Here is a 19,399-nt window from a genome sequence, read left to right on the forward strand (position 1 = left end):
TAAATTAAACATATTTAAATCTCTGCTGCTGTCTAATGAAAACTAAAAGAAGTCTCTCAGTGCATTTTAATATTTAAATTTCACTATGCACACATTAGTGTGGTTTCTGCAGAGCTGGATTGGATACACTAATGTTTTATCATACACACACACGCACACACTCACACTTACAAACCGGGCCCAAATATACAGTAACAACTAATGGTCAACAATCTTAGAGAAACATGTAAACTGCTCATGGCTCTACAACAAAAAAAAAGACATTTTAATACAGGAAAATAAGAAAATATACACATCTAGTAATAAAAAGCAGCCCTGTCCATCAGATTTCAGCACAGAGAGACATTGAACTCCATCAGAGGGGTTCATGATCTGCTGCATTTAGATGCATTTAAAATGACTTTGGGTGAATCGTACTGATGGCTTCGCTAAAACGTACCTGGCACACAGGTGCTGTAGACATTAACCCTACTAAATGTTCAGGATTTCAGGAAACCGATATGACATCATAGCATGTGCCAAGGAATATTTTTCATGTGTTTAAGGCAGGACTGGAATGAGAACATCTCCCTTTCTCTTTTCTCTAGCCACCCTTCTTGCTGCCTAAAATCTGTCAGAAACTGACTTAACAACTTGATCATTATTTCGGTGTAAGTTAGTCAAAGCTTTTTTTTGTATATTAAAATTTATGACCACGGCTCCACTTTTACTTATCTATAAGCCAAGTTTCATATAAATTGTTAGAAATTTCACTAATAAATAATTGATTTCAATATTAAAAACAGATCCCCCTCACCCCAGAGATTCAGACGTGTACAGTATGCTCTTACAAACACAACCATTCACAGAAACACAGCACCCAGTTCAAATTTCACCCCAAAATCAAAAGAAAAGAAGAAATGATATGCTGCAAAAAGATTTTCCAGACAATTAAGCACCCTCTCCCAAATTCTTTATATTAAAAAAAATATATAAATATATTTAAAAAAACAACAACAAATATATAAACTTAGTAATAATTAGTCCATAATTAGATAATTTAAATGAAAATAAATTTAGCGCAACAAATACTATCATGTAAACATACTTATAGGTGTACTTTAACAAAAAAAAAAAAGTACATTTTCATTTTACATTGCATGCATTATATATATATATATATATATATATATATATATATATATATATATATATATATATATAAAAAAACACACACACTAATCTTTAATAAAAAAAATCAGAAGAATATATATATATATATATATATATATATATATATATATATATATATATATATATATATATATATATATATATATATATATATATATATATATATATGGCAGTTTAATTGTTATTATAAAAATAAAAAAATTATTAGTACTAAAATAGGTTTGTCTTTATGGAAGGTTGCAAGTGGAATTCCAATGCGATTGCTGAGATGTTCAAGAATTCTTTTGATTATGGGGTGCAACATGACCTGAACACTTCTGAAGATTCAAACACTCAAACACTGTTACACACAAAGAACACACTCCTTTCAGCAGGAAATATCTATGCCTTTTTCTGCCCCAACGACCACCTTCAGTTCCTCCTCTCCCTCTGCAAACATATTATTGTGAACTCTCTCACCTCTAGCTGTCACACAGTTGAGAGTTTCTGAGCTGGGCAGCCTGGCAATATCACCGTGAACTTGTTAACGTGCACAAACAGACATCTTAAGGCAGGCCAAAGTGAGCCACCTCTCACTGTCAGCAGCTATGCAATTGTCTGTCTGGATTCATACACAGAATAATCTGAACGATGGAGCATCAGAGGCCTTTTGAACTCCAAACAATCAGGTTTTGCATTTACATCCTGTTCAGACGTAGTAGAAAGTGGTCACTCCCTCCCTACCAAGTATAGGGTGGTACATGAGAGGACCCGAGAAACATCATTCACAAACCTGCGGTGATGCAGGTTAAAGGGTGAGTGCTTTTATGGCAGCCACTCTGAAAATACGCTAAATTTGTGGGCTGGTGTTCACGTGTGTGTTCAGTCCAGCTTCTCCAGAACAGAGGGTACATAGACTAGGCTGAGCTCACTACCAAAGTCACAGACTATGGCGGCATTGTCCAGAACCAGGAGCTGCCTGACGCTCTGACCTTCGCTGCTCTGGCCCAAGTACACCGTCTGCAGCAGGTCCCCGTAGTTCAGGTCCCAAAACGACACGCAACCTTGTCCTCCCGTCACCAGCAGGCTTTCAGAGATCACCCCGAGACTGGCCCCGCAACCCACCTCCTGAAACACAGAGAACGACGATTTTATGAATTTTATGTTATGCTATTGACAGCAAATCCCAATATGCTGTTTTGTTGAAGAAATCCTGCAGTAATATTCTCATAATCACACACCTGTTGTATGGAGTACAGCTTTATGCCTGTGCTACGGTCCCAGATGCAAATGAGGTCATCCAAACCACTGCTAATGATACAGGAAGTTGTGCAAACCAATGAGGTGACGTCACCACGGTGACCGTAAACGTGGCTCACCCGGCTGCCCGTTAGGACGTCCCACACGCATATAGCGCCATCTTGGCCCCCGCTGGCTAGAACCATGGTCTACAACACAGCACAGAAAAAAATTGACTTGGGACAAGTGGATGGATGAATGGATAGATGGATATTGCCTTTCTAATCTACCATCTATTCCTCTATATATCCCTCTCTCAATTTTCCCCTCTTCTCCATCCATCCATCTACAAATCTATCCAACTATCCATTCATTGGTTCATCCATACATCCCACCGCCCGTGTTTTCAGTTAAATTACAGTATTGTAAATTAGAAATATGATCAGCAATATTGCACAAAGTGTGTGTAGGTGAGATAGTGATGTGATTCTGACCTGGTCTATGTAAATGGCAGTTATGCCACCTGAGTGGCCCTGCAGGGTGAAGAGACAACAAGAATCCTCCAAACGATATACCTGAAAAAAAAAAAACTCTACAGATTTCCAGCATCTGAATAAATCATTCACAAATTTAAAGTTCCCCAAATTACCCATATAATTTTCATTTATATTTTATATATAATAACGCTTTTAATAACTAAATATCTGGCCTATTTAACATGTTTTACCATGTTTACATTATATATTTACATCTATTATTTTTTATATTTATATTCTCCTGTAGTGAGAACACAAATATTTTTCTATTTCTGGTGTTTATTTGTGGTACACGTTTATATTTCCATACTCTCATACGTTCCTTACCCTGACTGTATGGTCCTGGCTGCCGGTGACCACTCTACCGGCGGCAGCTTTGAGCACAGTGATGGGCTTCTGGTGGGCACACTGCACGGAGCGTGTCAGCTGACAGCTGATCACATCCTCACTGCTGTAACAGGGCGAGGGGGGCAAACTGCCTCGGCCTGGGGGTCCTAACACAACAATATCAGAAAAAAAATGCTTAAAGGGCCTTGAATGTGGTAGTTGCATTGCTGTCTATGCAAGTTCAGAGAGCTCTTGGATTTCTTCGAAAATATCAGGGCTGCTCCCTAACAGTAGATTAATCGTTAGTCGACCAAGTGTTTATTACTTGCAGGAAAAAAAAAATCCACAGGCGAAGTCACGCAGTCCATTACTAACAGATCGTTAATGGCTAGTCTATGATAATATGTGATAATATTTAATTTTCTATTCTATACTGTTCAGTGCTTTGATACAATCAGTGTTGTTAAAAGCGTTATATAAATAAAAATTATTTGATTTGATAACACAGTCCATTGGGTAGGAAATCCAAATGCTCGCCTATCACTCATTGACATCAAATATTGCTTTACATGGCCATTCAATCTAATGTTAACCCAGAAAAATGAGCGCTACTAAATGGTCTGTGTGGAAAGTGAAGAGCGAGCTCAATGCAGAACAGATGGAGGAGGTGGTGCACTCACTTCTGCTTAAAATTTTTGGTCATACCATAAACTGAACATCTTTCTAATCTATATACACACTATGTTTATTTGTGTACACTCACAATAAAAAAAACAACTTCTGTGAAATAATGAAAGCAAACAAGAGATGTGCTTTCTGCTGACTCAACTTGGAAACTTGAGGGCAGCTTGAGTATTCATGCTTTCAGATCTAATGAATTTTCCATAACTTTTCCAGTTGCTTTTGATTATAAAACAAAACAAAAAGAATCCCCACACATATTCTATTACATATATTCCGTTTCTTTATTTTTAATGGTTTTTCAAGGCTGTGGGAATATTTGGATTTTTCTGACATGACTCACCACGATATTGCAGCAAGCCCAGAGGCTTGTTGATCTCCACTGTGAAGAAATCCAGTGAGCCATTTAAACGAGCTGCCACAATTCTGCAATTGAAAATAGCAAAAAAAGTTGGATGGTTGGGTGTGAAACGAATGTGGCTTATATATATATATATATATATATATATATATATATATATATATATATATATATATATATATATATATATATATATATATATATATATATATATATAAACAAGCTTCAGGTTGTTGTGAAATGCACCTGTTATTAAGAAAAGCCAAGGCGGTGATTCCAGATACTCCATCTTCATTACTGCACCGTAATGATCCCTCTACTGCATCCCACAGCTCAAGGATAGAAGAAAATAATATCAGCATATTAATCACATTGATAGATGAATATGTTCTCCTTATCAAAGCGCTCTCTTTCTCTCACCTCCAGTTTTCCGCTGCTGCGGCCTGTGGCAATGAGGTTACCCCTCAGCTCCATGGCCCACACTGAACTGTCCCAGTCCCCATTGCTCTGCGGGGGGAGCTCTGGTGGTAATACAGGCTGGTCCCCAAGGCTGCGTCGCCTTTGCTGTGAAGCCGAAGGAGAAGGTGGGAAGGCCAGTATTGGTGAGGGTTCATGTTCCTGGTATGCTTTCTCCACCAATTCCCCGAAATCAAAGCCAGAGCTGCTTAGAGCCTGAGATGGGGGCAATGACCCAAAGTTGGTGTCGATGAGAGGAGTGAGGTCTGGCTGGTCCCCAAACAGGGCGGGGCGTGTAGGAGTGGCCCTCCTCCTTATTGGAAAAATATCTACATCTGGCCCTCCCATCGCTACTCCTCCTGGCTCCCAAAAGTCTGCCCCCAAGAGGCTCTCAGCTTCACAAGCACTTATGTGATCCCAGCCATCACGGTGCTCCCAACAACCACTGCTGCTGCTCCTGCGCAGACTAATACACATATATAAAAATACAAATAATGAAAAAAAACAAAAAAAATACAAATACAAACAGACATTTACATTTATAAATTACATTTATCAGTGTTTAACTTAGTTTATACATTTCCTTACCCATTGTTGGGTATAACAGTAAGACAGTCTCCCGTCTGTGCATCCCACACACGGATCTGTCCCGCCAGACAACAGCTGGCCAGCAGCATGCCATCACTGGCCAGACACTCAATGTCCTGGGAAGAGATGCCAACGGTAATTTTAAATCTCACAGTACATTTATGGAAACGCATCAGTGGAAGTCAATTTGAGCCTCACCATGCTGTGGCCTCTCAGCAGCAGAGGGGAAATTTCGCTGATTGGCGGAGAGTAGCCGTACTCGTCGCAGGGCAGGTCTCCACGGCGACGGCGACCATGGGGCACCCCGTTCTGCCCATAGTTCCGAGGGCAGAGCACACGATACAGACAGAAGAGTAACAGAACTAACACCACTCCAGCGAAAAGTCCAAGAGCTGCCACTCTGCAAAAACAAATATTATAATAAATTATGTATAAATTGAAAAATAATTAAAATAAAATATCCATTAATCCACAATGCCAAATGGATAAGAAAACTGGCATTAAACACTTTTTCATAATTTCTGTGGTGCCCTACTTAGTGCTGTCAAAAGACCTAGTACTTGAGAACCATGTCAGTACTAAAAAAAAAAACCCCCAAAACATCACAGAACCAGGGTTTTTTTTTTTTTTTTTTTTTAAGTACTAGTGGTACCAAGTACTCATCAAACTGGTTCTTGATACATACAGAATTTTGGAATTCCTTTTTTTTTTTTTTTTTTTATGGAATTTACATTTTATTGTGGAATGTCATGGAAGTTGTCAAAGTTTAGATGACTTACTCAAAAATAGGTCATTACACTTAAAAATTCTGTCATCATTTACTCACCCTTGAGCAGTTCCAAACCTATATGAATTTCTTTGTTTTGCTGAACACAAAAGCAGAACAATTCTCTTTGGTCACCACTGACTTCCATAGTATGAAAAAAAAAAATGACTATGTAAGTCAGTTTAAAGAACGGCATTGATTTTTGTACATTTTATTTTTGACTTTTTTTTTTTAAATAGCGTGTTTTTGTGTTTTGCTTTGGTCCTGAAATTGGTGCTAGTGGATTTTCTCAGATAATACAGACATTTTGGTACCGTGACAACACTAGCCTACTGATGCGTACGCTAAACACTTCACCTGTAATGAATGGGTCAAACCATCTATTTAAATTTGGCATATGAGCATGAGCCCCTGGAAAACAAGTCTCTCTTGAAATTCCAGTCCACCCACCTCCAGGAATGGGAACTCAAAGGTAAGCATTACATGCAGAAAGTTGAACAACATCTGAACGCATGCACATACTCTTGATCTGTCTTCACAGGGTAAATGCAGCACAGAAAACAGGAAACGCAGGCAGGGGGCCAAAGGAAGAATTAGAAGGAGGGGCTAAGTTTTAGAGCAAACTGACCTACATCCATCTGATTTGTATCTAACAACCATAACAGCCTCATAGATAAGAACGGGGCCTTGGAACAATAACCTTGAACACCACAATCTGAGTCTGTTTGTTTGTGAATGAGAGAGACTATTGTTTGTCTCTGCAGTCACATATTTTTGATCTCCTGTGTGTGCCGGTATGAGATATGAATGAGTGTTCGTAGTTAATCAGTTACAGTTTTTCCATGTATAAGTACAGAACGTAAGTGTTTGTTTGTAAAAAGAATATTTTGGCCATGAGGTTTAAAACCTTTTGACATTTGTTCACAGAAAGACCACAAAGGAAAGTGGTAATGGATGTTTTCTGAGAAACGTCATTGAGCAACTTACAGTTTACCGATGAATGCCTGCTATCTGATCTATAAATACAACAAAAGTTCCTTATCCTTAAAACCCTTTGGTGAACACCCCAATAGCGTAGGAGTTTTATGAAAAAAAAGAATGAAGTCTTTATTTATTTTAATGTGACAGAACTGAATGCAGCACGCTACTATAATTTGCAACACTACAAATCAGACCATTTATATTCTCTTAATGAAACTGTAAGAGTATATTTTACCTCAGTGCAATATGAATATGAAAAACAATGCAGTAATATGCTATATATGAAGATGTAATGTTAAAAAAAAAAAAAAAAAAAAAGCGTAACTTTTTCCAACATAGATGATAAATGCTTTGTGAGTACCAAATTATTTAAATGATTGTAAGACAATGAAGACTGGACTAATGATGCCAAAAAATTCAGCTTTGCCAGTACAACAATAAACTACATTTAAAAATAAGCTTTGACTGAGACATATATAATAAAGAAGCTTTTGACTGAGAAATTTAGAAATAATATTGAGAAAATCGCCTATAAAGTCCATAGCAATTCGTATTACTAATAAAAAAAATTGTAAAATTAGTACAATTATATTTAATATCCGAACAAAACATTTTTGTTTAATTTTGACTCATAGAATGCATTGTTGGCTATTGCTACAAATATATCTGTGCTGCTTATGACTGGTTTTGTGGTTCATGGTCACAATTGAAAACTACTGTTTCGCATTCTAATACATTTTCAAAATTACTGTTTTAACTGAATTTGGATTAAATAATTCAAGCTTTGGTTTTCATAAGAAACTTCTTGTTAAAATTAAAAGAAATCTTACCAAACTCAAACTTTGTTTATCAAACAAATAAATAAAATAAAATAAAACAAGAACATTAGCGGGAATTGCTTCATTTGTTAAATATCTGGAGCGATGTTGCCCAAACTATGGTTAATTTCTAAAAATATTAATAATTCAATCTGAATTGGTAACGAATAAGTAACATTTATAAAAGCAGGTAGAATGGTCAAATATCTGAAGTGCAACACTGACTTGTAGAGTGTGAGGTCTGTCTGCAGATCCGAGGTCTTGATGCTGGGAGGGGGAGCGTGTTGTGTATCTTGAGGATGGCGTGTGTCTATGGCCTCTTGTGGGCTGAGATGGAGCGTGACGGGGATGACTGGAAGAATGCTGATGTACCTGAGGGCACCAGAGAGAGGCATGTTAGGGGCATAACTACTAGAGGGCTTTATTACCATCTATTAATAGATTAGGGAGTAGCACACCTCTTTGCAAGAGTGATATTGTAATAGCTAAAGAGTGAGGGCCAGTGGCGAAAAGAAAGCCGCCTCCACAGCTCCTCATCTTCAGGGCCCCAAGTGATCTGGGGGCTGGACACCGGGGCAACTCCTGGGCGGGCTGCTCGGTGACCCTGCGATTGGTTTTCAGGCAGAGGAGTGGGTTCAGGGGCAGGAAGCACGCTTAGTGTGCTGGTTGGGTCTCCACCAGGAAATACTGGAGCAACACCCAAATGAGGAGGAAGCCCCGCCTCCCCAAGAGGGCTCTGCTCTGACACTTGGGCAGCAAGGAAAGTCCTCAGACCAGCAGGGTCTGTGTAGACCAGGATCCCAATCCAGATTACGGTGCCAACCTATTAAATAAACAAATTTAGGAAAATTCTTTTTACATTTTTTATTTAATTTAGACTCTTCAAAATAGTGGGATCAGTAAGATTCACCTAAAAATGTCAGTTCTGTGATCACTTACTCACACTCTTATCATTCAAAACCTGTATGAGTTTCCTTAATATGTCGAACATAAAAGATGTTATTTGGAACAATGCTGGTAATCAAACAATTGATTGTACCCATAATCTTTCTTTCCCTACTGTTTGTATGTTTCATAGCATTACGTTCCGTGTTGTTTTGTTATTCAAAATTCTTCAAAATGTCTTCTTTTTTTCTTTAAGAAAGAACTCATACAGGTTTGGAACGACATTGGGGTAAGTAAATTATGACAAAATGTACATTTTTGGGTGAACTATTCTTTTAAAAGGGTGTAATTTTTACCATGATGATTCTCTGCGCCAGGCGGGTGCGGGCTAGGAAGTACACCACCCTGAGCCTCTTGGGTAAGCGGAGGTTCCGGAACGCAGGAGCCTGCAGGGTGATTGTGTGGGGAGAAGGGCGGGGTGGTGGAGGTGTCTCTCGTGGACGCAAAGGGCCTGGTTTAGGTGGAGGCATCCCCGCTTCTGCAGGGAGACGCCTGTTCAGATCAGCCAACTGTTAACGTAGAGACATGAGGGTAAGGAAAGAAAATACAAACCAAACTGGACATTCCAGACAAGGTACTCAGATGAAGCAATAAATGATTCATGTATTTCTCATGGAATTGCGAAACGTCCTATCTAGATGGTTCTCTGTGTGGGTGATTCTCACCTCCATGCGGCGGATGTCAATAGACAGCACAGTGGTGAAGAAAAACATCTGCAGGAAGAAATCGGACACCAGACCGACCACAGCAAACAGACAGAACTCCTACACGCAACAGAAAATGGGTGTTTGTGATTTTTAACTACCACCAAAATCAGATCATATATTTGAGTTATTTACAAGAGCTTAACCTGAATTGCTGGTACAAATGTGAAGTATCCAATGAGGATGATACACAGCTCAGTTGCCATATTCTTCATGATGGACCAGCTTTCATTGCTTAAACCTTAAGACAGAACCAACCAGAGTAGGTACCATTTAATTTGGTCTGATATACACACATATAAATTTAATTTTTCTTTTTTTTAAACAATTATTTATTTAGCTTTTCAAAATATAGAGATGTTGTTGTTTATCTTAAAGACAGTTATTTTAACAATATTTTAATTTACTGATTAGTCTAGTTTTTAAGCCTAATATGCATATAACTTTGCATTTTTATTTTAGAAGCGTCAAAACAGTAAAAGACAGTACTTAGTACCGAATGGTCTGCTGCTTGTAATCAAACACTGGGAAAAGAAAACTAAGTGCACATATTTTAATAGTGCTGATAATTGCATCATCTCTGACCTTGAGCAATACGCAGCTTGACTTCAAGATCGACAGGCGTTGACACAACAGACTTGGTGAGGACAAGGACATTCTCCAAACCAATTACCACCACAAGGTAAGGGAAGATTTCCCTGCGAAACAGCAGCAGAGAAAACAACTAAACCTTCAAACAATTTAATCAAAACTAATTGTATGGTGATGTGGAAAAAAATGCTAACATTAAAAAATAAATAAATAAAAAATATATATATATATATATATATATATATATATATATATATATATATATATATATATATATATATATATATATATATATATATATATATATATATATATAGAATGTTAGGAACTTATAACTGCCCAACAGAAAAATTCACTCTTTCACTTTAGGATTCTGTCATTAGCTGAAGAGTTGACCTTATTGCAGTCCTATTTTGTGTGTCTTGGATCAATATGGAGGCCTGAATAGTGTGTATGTACTGACTGCAGCAGACTGTTCTGGTGAACCACGTCAAATTTGTTTGGACAGCTTGAGCTCACACCACTGTGGCTGTAAGTCCATACATGCAACCTTATAGGCTGGCGGTGTACTGTCCCTGCCCACTCAAACACTTCCTGGCACTGAATTCCACTTAACCGCTATCATTATTATTGACGATTGGTTATACATCAACCTGCTCAAAGAGCAAACGGTGACATTTTAATTCCTGTGGGATTAAGTCTACAGCAGCCCTGTGATAGTGATGCACAGAATCATTCTAGTGGTGTGAATGAAGGTGTGTTCTGGCAGAGCTCCTACCCTCCATTCAGCGTGGGCGTCAGGCCAAACAAGGTGCAGAGTCCCACAGACATGAGCAGAGAGCTGAGAACAGTCACCACAGCGGCCAGAGCCAAACCCCATTTGGATTTCACCATGTCAATCTTTCCTGTGTAGTGAGAGGGAGAGATTATCTGAATTATTTGTGTCAAGAGCATTTTACAAAAACGTCATTAAGCATATAAAAAGCTGCTGGAAAAAGGTTATGTGAATTCTTGATGCCGAACGTGCTGTTCTGAGGATAATCGCCAGGCCAGACTAAAACACAAAGGCTGGCGAAAGCTCAGTCAGAAACCAAACAGCTCTACTAATCTGAAAGCTTTCTGCTGCCAATTTACTGCTTTTCCCAGAGACACCTGGAAAAATGTCCAATTTCAACACTGTTGTATTACTTCCTAATCATTTTAGAGATATATGGAATAATTATAAGGGAAAAACAATAGAGAACAGCAGAAAACACTGAATATTCTCATTCCTGGCAGGTCTGCAAAAATTCTGTCAACTGTAGTACTTCCATGAGGAACAGTAGTAGCGCTGGGCAATATATTGCATGATACATTCACACGCATCTTTGATTAGCGGTACATCTCAAACACCTGTTTTCAAATGGAGTTAATACACAGAGCCATAGATCAATGCCTATCACTTCAATGAACTTAATGCATTCTTACTAAAAGCGATTAGGCACTTTAATGACAAAGAATATAAGTAGATAGGACACTTACGGGTGGAGAAGTATATATAAGCAAAGAGAATGATGTAGGTTGTGACCAGAGGGATGAGCTCAGCAATGCCAATCTCCTCTTTGAAATGGACATGCACCATGTGGTCTTCACGCAGAGTGCAGTTTGCTGAAGGATGAAGCTGTTTCAGACGGGCTCGAAGACTGGCTACAAACCTGTCCAAATACACACACACACACAGGATATGATAAACATTTTTGGAAACCATAATTGGTTTGCTACAATAAAATATTCTCACAAGATCTACAATTAAGTTGAAATATTACAAAGGCAGACCTTGCATCATAGGAGCTTAGTGCAATTGTGATTGTGTACGTCACCACTCTCTTCTTGCTGTACAGGCTTACACCCGTCTGCTTCCCCGGGACACCAAAGAGTAAATCTAAAAAGCACACATAGTAAAAATGGGGTTTCTAAATGAAAGGGGTAAACTTTAATTTGAGCAGAGATTAAACTGTATGTAAGCAGCTTCCTGCCTTTCAGAGTGGCTGAAGTATGAAGGCCTTTGGGTTCATGTTGGTGGATCGTCTTCAGGAGGTCTGGATCTGCATCAAACAAGTCACGTCGGTTCTGCCAATAGTTGCCAGGGGATACCAGCAGGCAGCCGTGCTCTGGAAGGACCGCCTGCATGCGCCGCAACCCTGGCAACAGGTCTGTTACCTGCAAGCACAGAGCCTCCAAACTTCTGAGAGGAGAGAAGTGAAGAAAACAGGATAGAATGAGGTTGAGAAACGTGTTGTTACAACTGTTTCGAAATCAATGCATATGAGCTAATAAGCACGAGGGAGGGAATCTTAGACCTGTCTGTGTAAACATGGTTTCTGATCTCCTCCAGGAGACTGAAAACGCGCCCAAGGGGAGAACGGAAAACGTCTACAGGAACCAGACTGTTGTCCCATGGTGAAACTGCTGCCTTGACCAGAACCTGCTGGATGTAGGCCACTGGAGGACCCCGATACTGCAAGACAGGCGGCATTTTTAGATTAACGTTAACAGGTCTTAAAAAGAAACTAGACTTTTACATTTTAAGGGGTGATTAAGCAAGCGAATAAGCTGATGTTAAGGTGTTGCAGCTGGGTATTTGCTGCCCTCAACAACTTTTTATTGCAATTTATTGCTTAGTCGGGGACACTTAATTTTCCAGCGATATTGTAAACTTCATTAATACTATTTAAACTGAACTGGACATCATTCACTCACTCTTGAGTAGAAGATATTTCGAAAGTAGTTTGTAAACAGACTGTTTTGGGTCACCATTGACTTTCTTAGGATTTTTTGAAACAACTTGAGGGTGAGTAAATGATGACAATTGTTTTGGGTGAACTATTCCCTTAATTGAAAATTTAATGTTTACTATTGTCTTTTTGAATGACCAACAAACTACTTTCCTGCTGTACTGTATTGTAAAAATGCTACAAAAATAAAGGTGACATGACTAGAACTTTTTTTATGGATAAAAATAATAATACAAATCTTACAGAATTACAATTTTACCAGTAACGTATATCATTGCTTATATATAAAAAAAACCCTTTCATTTTACCCAATCAGGGTGCTCTGATGGGTCACCCTGAGACTCATGGGATGGGACTGAGTAATCTCGTACTCCAGTGGTGAACTCGACAGGCCCTGTTCCAGGCAGAGGCAGCTTCAGCAGAGGGTAACTGTAAAAGAAAGCATGGTTACAGAACAACACATCCATCCTTATTACCAACATCAAGCTGCATTCCTCACAGACAAAAAGAGGAATGGCCTCACGACGAAGAGCCCGAGGTCCATAAAACAAATCATATTTGAATGAAAAGGGCGACAAGTATGCAAAGCGCTGTTTTTGCATTTTTTACTGACAGTTTTATAGCATTCAATCAGTCACACAGGTGCCCGCAAGAGTGAACTTAAAACTGCACTAGGAGGAAGCACAGACCAATATGATTAACATGTCATCTGTGATGTCCTCAGGCTAGCAAGCTGCACGCAAAAACTAGGGATAGTAAGTTTAGACTTTTTAGGAAAAAATCATTGCACAAGACCCACAATACTGCCTGCAGCACAAACACAAAGGTCTGGGATAGGATGGATGGTCTCTCCAGATGGATGATCTGACCAACCCCTACTTCTCACAAAAGGAGCATCTGTCATTCCCCTTTAAAGTGCTTGAAAAGCCACGAACATCCCCCGCTAACAACAGCAGTGTGTTAAAGAGAAGAGCGTGGGCTGATAAGGCTTAAAACACATGACACTGTTGATATCAGGGAAACAGAAGGCTATTGTGTAAAATACATTATACCTGGAATCTCTGAGTGTGCTTTCCTTAACACGGTACATACAAATAGGCCTGTCACAATATCAATTTTTTGTTGTGCTATATATTGCCCGTAAATAATCGTGATAAGTGGTATTATTGTCAAAGACCATTTTATGCCTCTGAATATATAATCATAACAGCATAATAATGCAAGAGGGCCTACAGTTTCAATTGACAACAAATGTTTAATTCTTAAAAATATTTAGATCATGGAAAAGTATAAAAATATTAGAAAAAAAACTTAAATAAATAGTAAATACAAGCTGCGTAAATACACCTCTTTTATTTTTCACCTTTCACTGCCTTTTTGAAAAAGTACAGACCTACCACACGTGGCCTTTCCAGCGCAATTACGTAATGTGTGAAGTTGCACATCCAATTTATTTATTTTTTTATTACTTAGATAATTAGATAAAGCCCTTATTCCTTGGCTGAGATCATGAAGAGAGCTCTGAAGCTGTACTGAACCTGCAGTTTGGACCTTCAAACCGTTGGGACCCATTGAAGTCCACTATACAGAGAAAAATCCTGGAATGTTTACTTAAAACCCTTAACGACTGACGAAAGAAAGAAATGAACATCTTGGACGACATGTGGGTAAGTAAAGGATCAGGAAATTTCTATTCTTGAAGTGTACTAATCCTTTAATTTGTGTTTAATTCAGTATATTCCTCCATTATCCATCTCAAGGCTGAGTCAAGCTCAGTACCTTCTCTTCTCTAGCTGAGAAAGAACTCAGACGTCCGCAGTGACAAGTAGCTGCCACTTCACAAAGCCTACTTCTGTTTCTCCAGGCAGCTGAAGACACTGGGCTGTTCTCTGGGAGAAATGTTCACACAATCACTCTTTTCCACATGGATTTTGCCCTTTATCTGAAGCGTCAGACATTTAATTCACATTTTGCTGACTGAGGCTAAAAGAAAAGGCATGAGAAAACCGTTTCTTCAGCTCAGTGCTCCACGTTTGTGCTACACACAGTCCTCCTGGCACGATATTGCAGTCCAATCAAACTGTGCAGAACAACCGACCACAAGCCAACTTCATTCCTTTGTTGCCCTCTCTCACCCTTTCACACCCGAAAACATCCCACCCGCAGATTTGTACAGATAAGCTGCTTTTCCTAACCCACAGAAGTACATGAAGTACTTCAACGTTGACAGAGGCCATCAGAACCGTGGCCTAGCAGCCATTGTGTCCCTGATTAGTTTAAATCTCGTCCCAATCCCATTACTTCCTGTTTGAATTAAATATCACGACTGCAGACTCACCAGCAGGTCAGGATGCTGGCGGAGGTGAAGAGAATGATGGGAACCGGGTAGGATGCGCATAGCAGGCCGTGCCGGTAGAAGGCGGCCGAGATGTTCTGCCGAAGCCGCTCTCTCACCATCATCCTTGGAGGAGGGGTCAGCTGATGGCCATTGAGTCTGCGTGTGCGGCCAGGGCGAGGGCACCGGCGGGCATCCAGGGATCTGTGCCAACAAGCATGTACAGAACTATAATTGGCTCTGTTATTGATAAAACACACAACATTTTTAGCACTTTAAAGCCCATATTAAAAGCATTATCTATATTTTTGCTTTATAAACCGACTAAATGAGTAGCATCTTATGACAAGCTTCATTGCTACTAACCACCTACAGTATAGAAACATTTACATGTGTGACCAACATAAAAATTAAATGGAAAAACTCAGTTGAATGAATACATCATAAATGCATTAGCATACACTGCCAAATGTTTTTTTACATCTATAATGTAAAGAGATTTCTATTTTTTTAATAATACTCCTGCACTTTTAATTCAAAGAATTCTGGAAAATATTACTAATGTAATATAAGGCTGTTAAAAAAGTTATTTATTACTTCTTAATTTTAGACTCTACTGAAACAGAAAAGAGTTATTTCACAATATTACTCAAATCATTGTATATACTTTATTTGTCCCATTTAAGAGAAATTTACTTCGGCCAATATAAAACTGCATAAGAAAGCCACATCAATAAATAAACATTCACACAGTCCAGTCCCTTGAGCTAGAATTAATGTTTCTATGGTACAGGTCTTATAAATGCAGCCTTTGTTATAACCTACCAACTGCAAAACGTGTAGACATTAAAACCAAACCTAGACTAAAAAAAAATATATAATAAAAGTCTCTTGCTCCTGGTTAGTTTATGATACCCAATGCATTTAATAATGTTAACTACTTAAACCTCTAATCCTTTACCAACCAAACAAACCTAAAACACTTATAGGAGATAATTCTTTAAAAAAAAAACATATCTGTTAGAATTAACCCTTTGCCTAGAAGTAGTTCCTGGACTTTCAAACTCTGAGACCAGAGGGTTCAAGGGTTTTGCTGGCGATCTATGGTTTACAAAGAGCTCTTTTTTGTCATCAGGTGCCCCTGTGACTATACCACAGAGCACAGATTTTCCCCCCAGGAATTTACCTCCTGAGTGGCTACCGTTCATGCTTTTCTATAAATATTACATAAACAAGATGACACATAGAGCCTCACAAAGATGCTACACATGTACTGCTCAAGTTTGTGGGAAAATTTCATAACACATGATGCAAGAGATTTCAGAAAAACGGAATTATGATGGGCTAAAACACTTTATTGAAAGCAGAATTAACTAATTCGAATCAATGCAAGTCTTTTACATGATGTGGTATCAATATAAAGTTCTTTTTTTTTTTTTATTTTTTTAGAAAATCTAAGCTCATAAATACATTTTTATTTTGTAATACCTTAAATTTTTATGCAGATAATTTTGCCAAAGCATCATTAAGACAACGAAAGCAATGATAGAATCAACAGAATTAAAAAAATTATAATAATAATTAGATATGTCAGTATGGTAATAAAAAACAATAAAAGCAATAATCATTTGCCATAAAATAAGAGTGCAAATGCAGACCACAAGTCATTTGTGAACAAGTGAATAACAAAATATATATATATATTTTTTGTTTGAGGACTTGAAGACTTACAGCACAGCAGTCATAAGGAACACTTTCACGATAGTTGTATTATTTATTAGCATCCTTCCTGCAGCTTGAAAACTTGAACTGTATGAAAAATATAAACTAACAGAGACCTGTTTGTTCACCCTTGGAAAGAGAGTCATACACGTTTAAAAAGACATGAGACTGAACAAATTCATTACGATTTGGTGTCAATCATTTCAATTTACCTAAGCTTAACAGTCCCTTTCCCATTCCGGCTTAGAGAGAGACAAACTGTGTCAAACTGAATCTTAACCGTCTCTTTCTTACTACATTCATGCACTTCCTCCTCCCCCTCTATTGTCGAATCTGGAAGATTTTCAAGAGAACAGAGTCCAGATACTCCATTCGAAGTCTGCAAATCTTGGCAAACCCGAATGCTACAGAATGGAAACAGGCAATGAATCTAAATTCCTAAGGGAATGTGCAGGCGCGGGCTGATAAACACGTGCGGCCGACAGAAGGACCGGTTTGTGCAAGGCAACCCTGTTTGATAATTTGGTAACAAGAACCTGGTAACTTTCACACATGCTATGATAAATCTTTGAACACAAAGATAGATCCACCAAAACTGTAACAGTTCAGTGATAACAGCACTAAATACAGAAAGGCACTTCTCTGGTTAATATGGTCTTCACAAATGAAGGTATTTTTAAAAAAATAGAAACCTGACGATTTTTACGGTCTCTGCTAAATTCATGTCTGCTTCAAAATGTTCCACTGTAAATCATCTGATCGTAAACCTACTGCAAAACAGCTGTCCGTGATATCTGCCTGCTCACATTCACTTCTCAAAATGTTATCCTTCATAATAAACACCAGAGAAAATCATTCAAATTAAGAAAATGATTTTCACTTATTATTCTCACGCTACCCTTTTTGTTTAATTTGTTCCAAAAAGATCTACATCATTATTATTGTTATGTTTATGTTTCCTTTAATTAGACACCATGCAAAATAAATTTTCAATTATTATATCCAAAGCAACAAAAAGAAGCTAAAGATACATGTCAAAGGTTCATCAGAGCATTAATACAGGGGAAACAATTGCCAAAACATCTCACAGTAACTTAAAACCATTATGATAAATAAACTACCAAACTCCAACACAACCATATAAACACGAAAAGTATAACGCGACAAAAACGCATATATGCAAGACGAGTTTCCAGGTTATTTAGACTAATATAATTACTGCTGTGATAGCACCATGGTATTGTTAGGAATAAGACAGTAACACAGTGTTATTTTTATATAATATTTGTATTTCCTAAATGGCGTAACATACCTTGCCACCTTTTAAGTGTTGCACAAAATACGTACTATATTGTAACGTGCGCTGTACAGGCTGATGCAATTTCCACGTTTCTTCTGCAGTTATTGTCAGCCAATTAAACTGTAAATGAGCTGAGCTGAAATCAGTCTAACACAGCTAAAGCTAACATCACTGAACTACCCATGAACACGGTTTCTCATTATCTCCCTTGTCTGTGCTTTCCTGCATTTCTCGCCCTTCCCTGAGATGCTATTTTTATAATCGTTTTGTTGTGCAAGGAGATGAAACCGATACACGTTTCCATGGCATTAACTTTAGCCGAGCTGCTAACGCCTTAGCATTAGCAATAGTTCAACTATAAAGCACCTGCCAGTTGTTTTTAATTAGCTTGACGTATACGGACAAAAAATAGAACGCATCGCCCTAAAAATACGCATTTCATTGCCTCGTGGCAGCATCGCTATGCCCATCTATCTAGGAAGCGCTTTGACAGCATGTTACTGGACCAGCTAACAGAAATAGTGAGCACTAAGGGCCTGCCTTGCCTCTAAAATGCTCTAATTTAGCAACACAAGCACACAAACCATAACAACAGCTAAAACCATCGCTTACCCCAATGACAGGTTCTACCCTTGCTCTCCGAGGGCTCGTTTTAACGCTGATTCGGCTCCTGTTGAGTTTCACAGGCAGGTGGCTGTAAGTCTGTACTGTTCTGCCTGCATCATGTCAGCTACTGTAAGCCAACCTGACCCCTCAACTTCAACCTCCAGAACAAAGCTAAAACGCGTCAAACTACGACCTCTATTGACCTTAAAAGGAAACATTAAAGCTGTAAAACGAATAAAACTGCGAACTCTACTGGCCATAACTATATATTCTATAACGAAATTATCTGTTTTGCATTATACGAACCCAGTGTAAGTTATAATGTAAGGATATATTCTCAATTGTCGTTATTTGCAAACAGGTGCATTTCAAAGCAGTAGTCCCTTACAAGTTCTGAGGAGACACGCATAAGTTGATTTCTCTAGTTCAATCTATTTTAAAGCCATAAAAATATATATTACATATGTATACACATACATGCACAAATACAATGTTTTTAATAATTGGCGGTGAAATG

General features: G+C 38.3%; 1 protein-coding gene and 1 long non-coding RNA gene across 2 annotated transcripts; one reads left to right on the top strand and one right to left on the bottom strand.

Moving 5' to 3' along the window:
* Positions 1–1,321: 1,321 nt before the first annotated feature.
* LOC122360614 (SREBF chaperone) lies at positions 1,322–19,034 on the bottom strand. Its single transcript, XM_043261386.1, has 23 exons — positions 18,889–19,034; positions 15,258–15,458; positions 13,228–13,348; positions 12,485–12,642; positions 12,161–12,369; positions 11,961–12,066; positions 11,667–11,839; positions 10,924–11,050; positions 10,140–10,252; positions 9,701–9,795; positions 9,516–9,614; positions 9,147–9,359; positions 8,364–8,728; positions 8,131–8,277; positions 5,539–5,740; positions 5,341–5,456; positions 4,717–5,218; positions 4,543–4,628; positions 4,279–4,361; positions 3,255–3,421; positions 2,886–2,966; positions 2,394–2,600; positions 1,322–2,280 (listed from the first exon to the last, which is right to left on the bottom strand). Exons 2-23 carry the CDS (start codon positions 15,377–15,379, stop codon positions 2,035–2,037), a joined length of 3,738 nt encoding a protein of 1,245 aa, XP_043117321.1. The 5' UTR covers positions 15,380–15,458; positions 18,889–19,034; the 3' UTR covers positions 1,322–2,034.
* Positions 9,681–12,658, top strand: LOC122360615. The gene is made up of 4 exons (XR_006252821.1): positions 9,681–9,816; positions 10,017–10,236; positions 12,168–12,407; positions 12,520–12,658. It is a non-coding gene; the product is annotated as an uncharacterized LOC122360615 (long non-coding RNA).
* Positions 19,035–19,399: the final 365 nt, after the last annotated feature.

This window comes from Puntigrus tetrazona, chromosome 16 (assembly GCF_018831695.1).
Source record: "Puntigrus tetrazona isolate hp1 chromosome 16, ASM1883169v1, whole genome shotgun sequence".
In the NCBI taxonomy this organism is placed as follows: domain Eukaryota; kingdom Metazoa; phylum Chordata; class Actinopteri; order Cypriniformes; family Cyprinidae; genus Puntigrus; species Puntigrus tetrazona.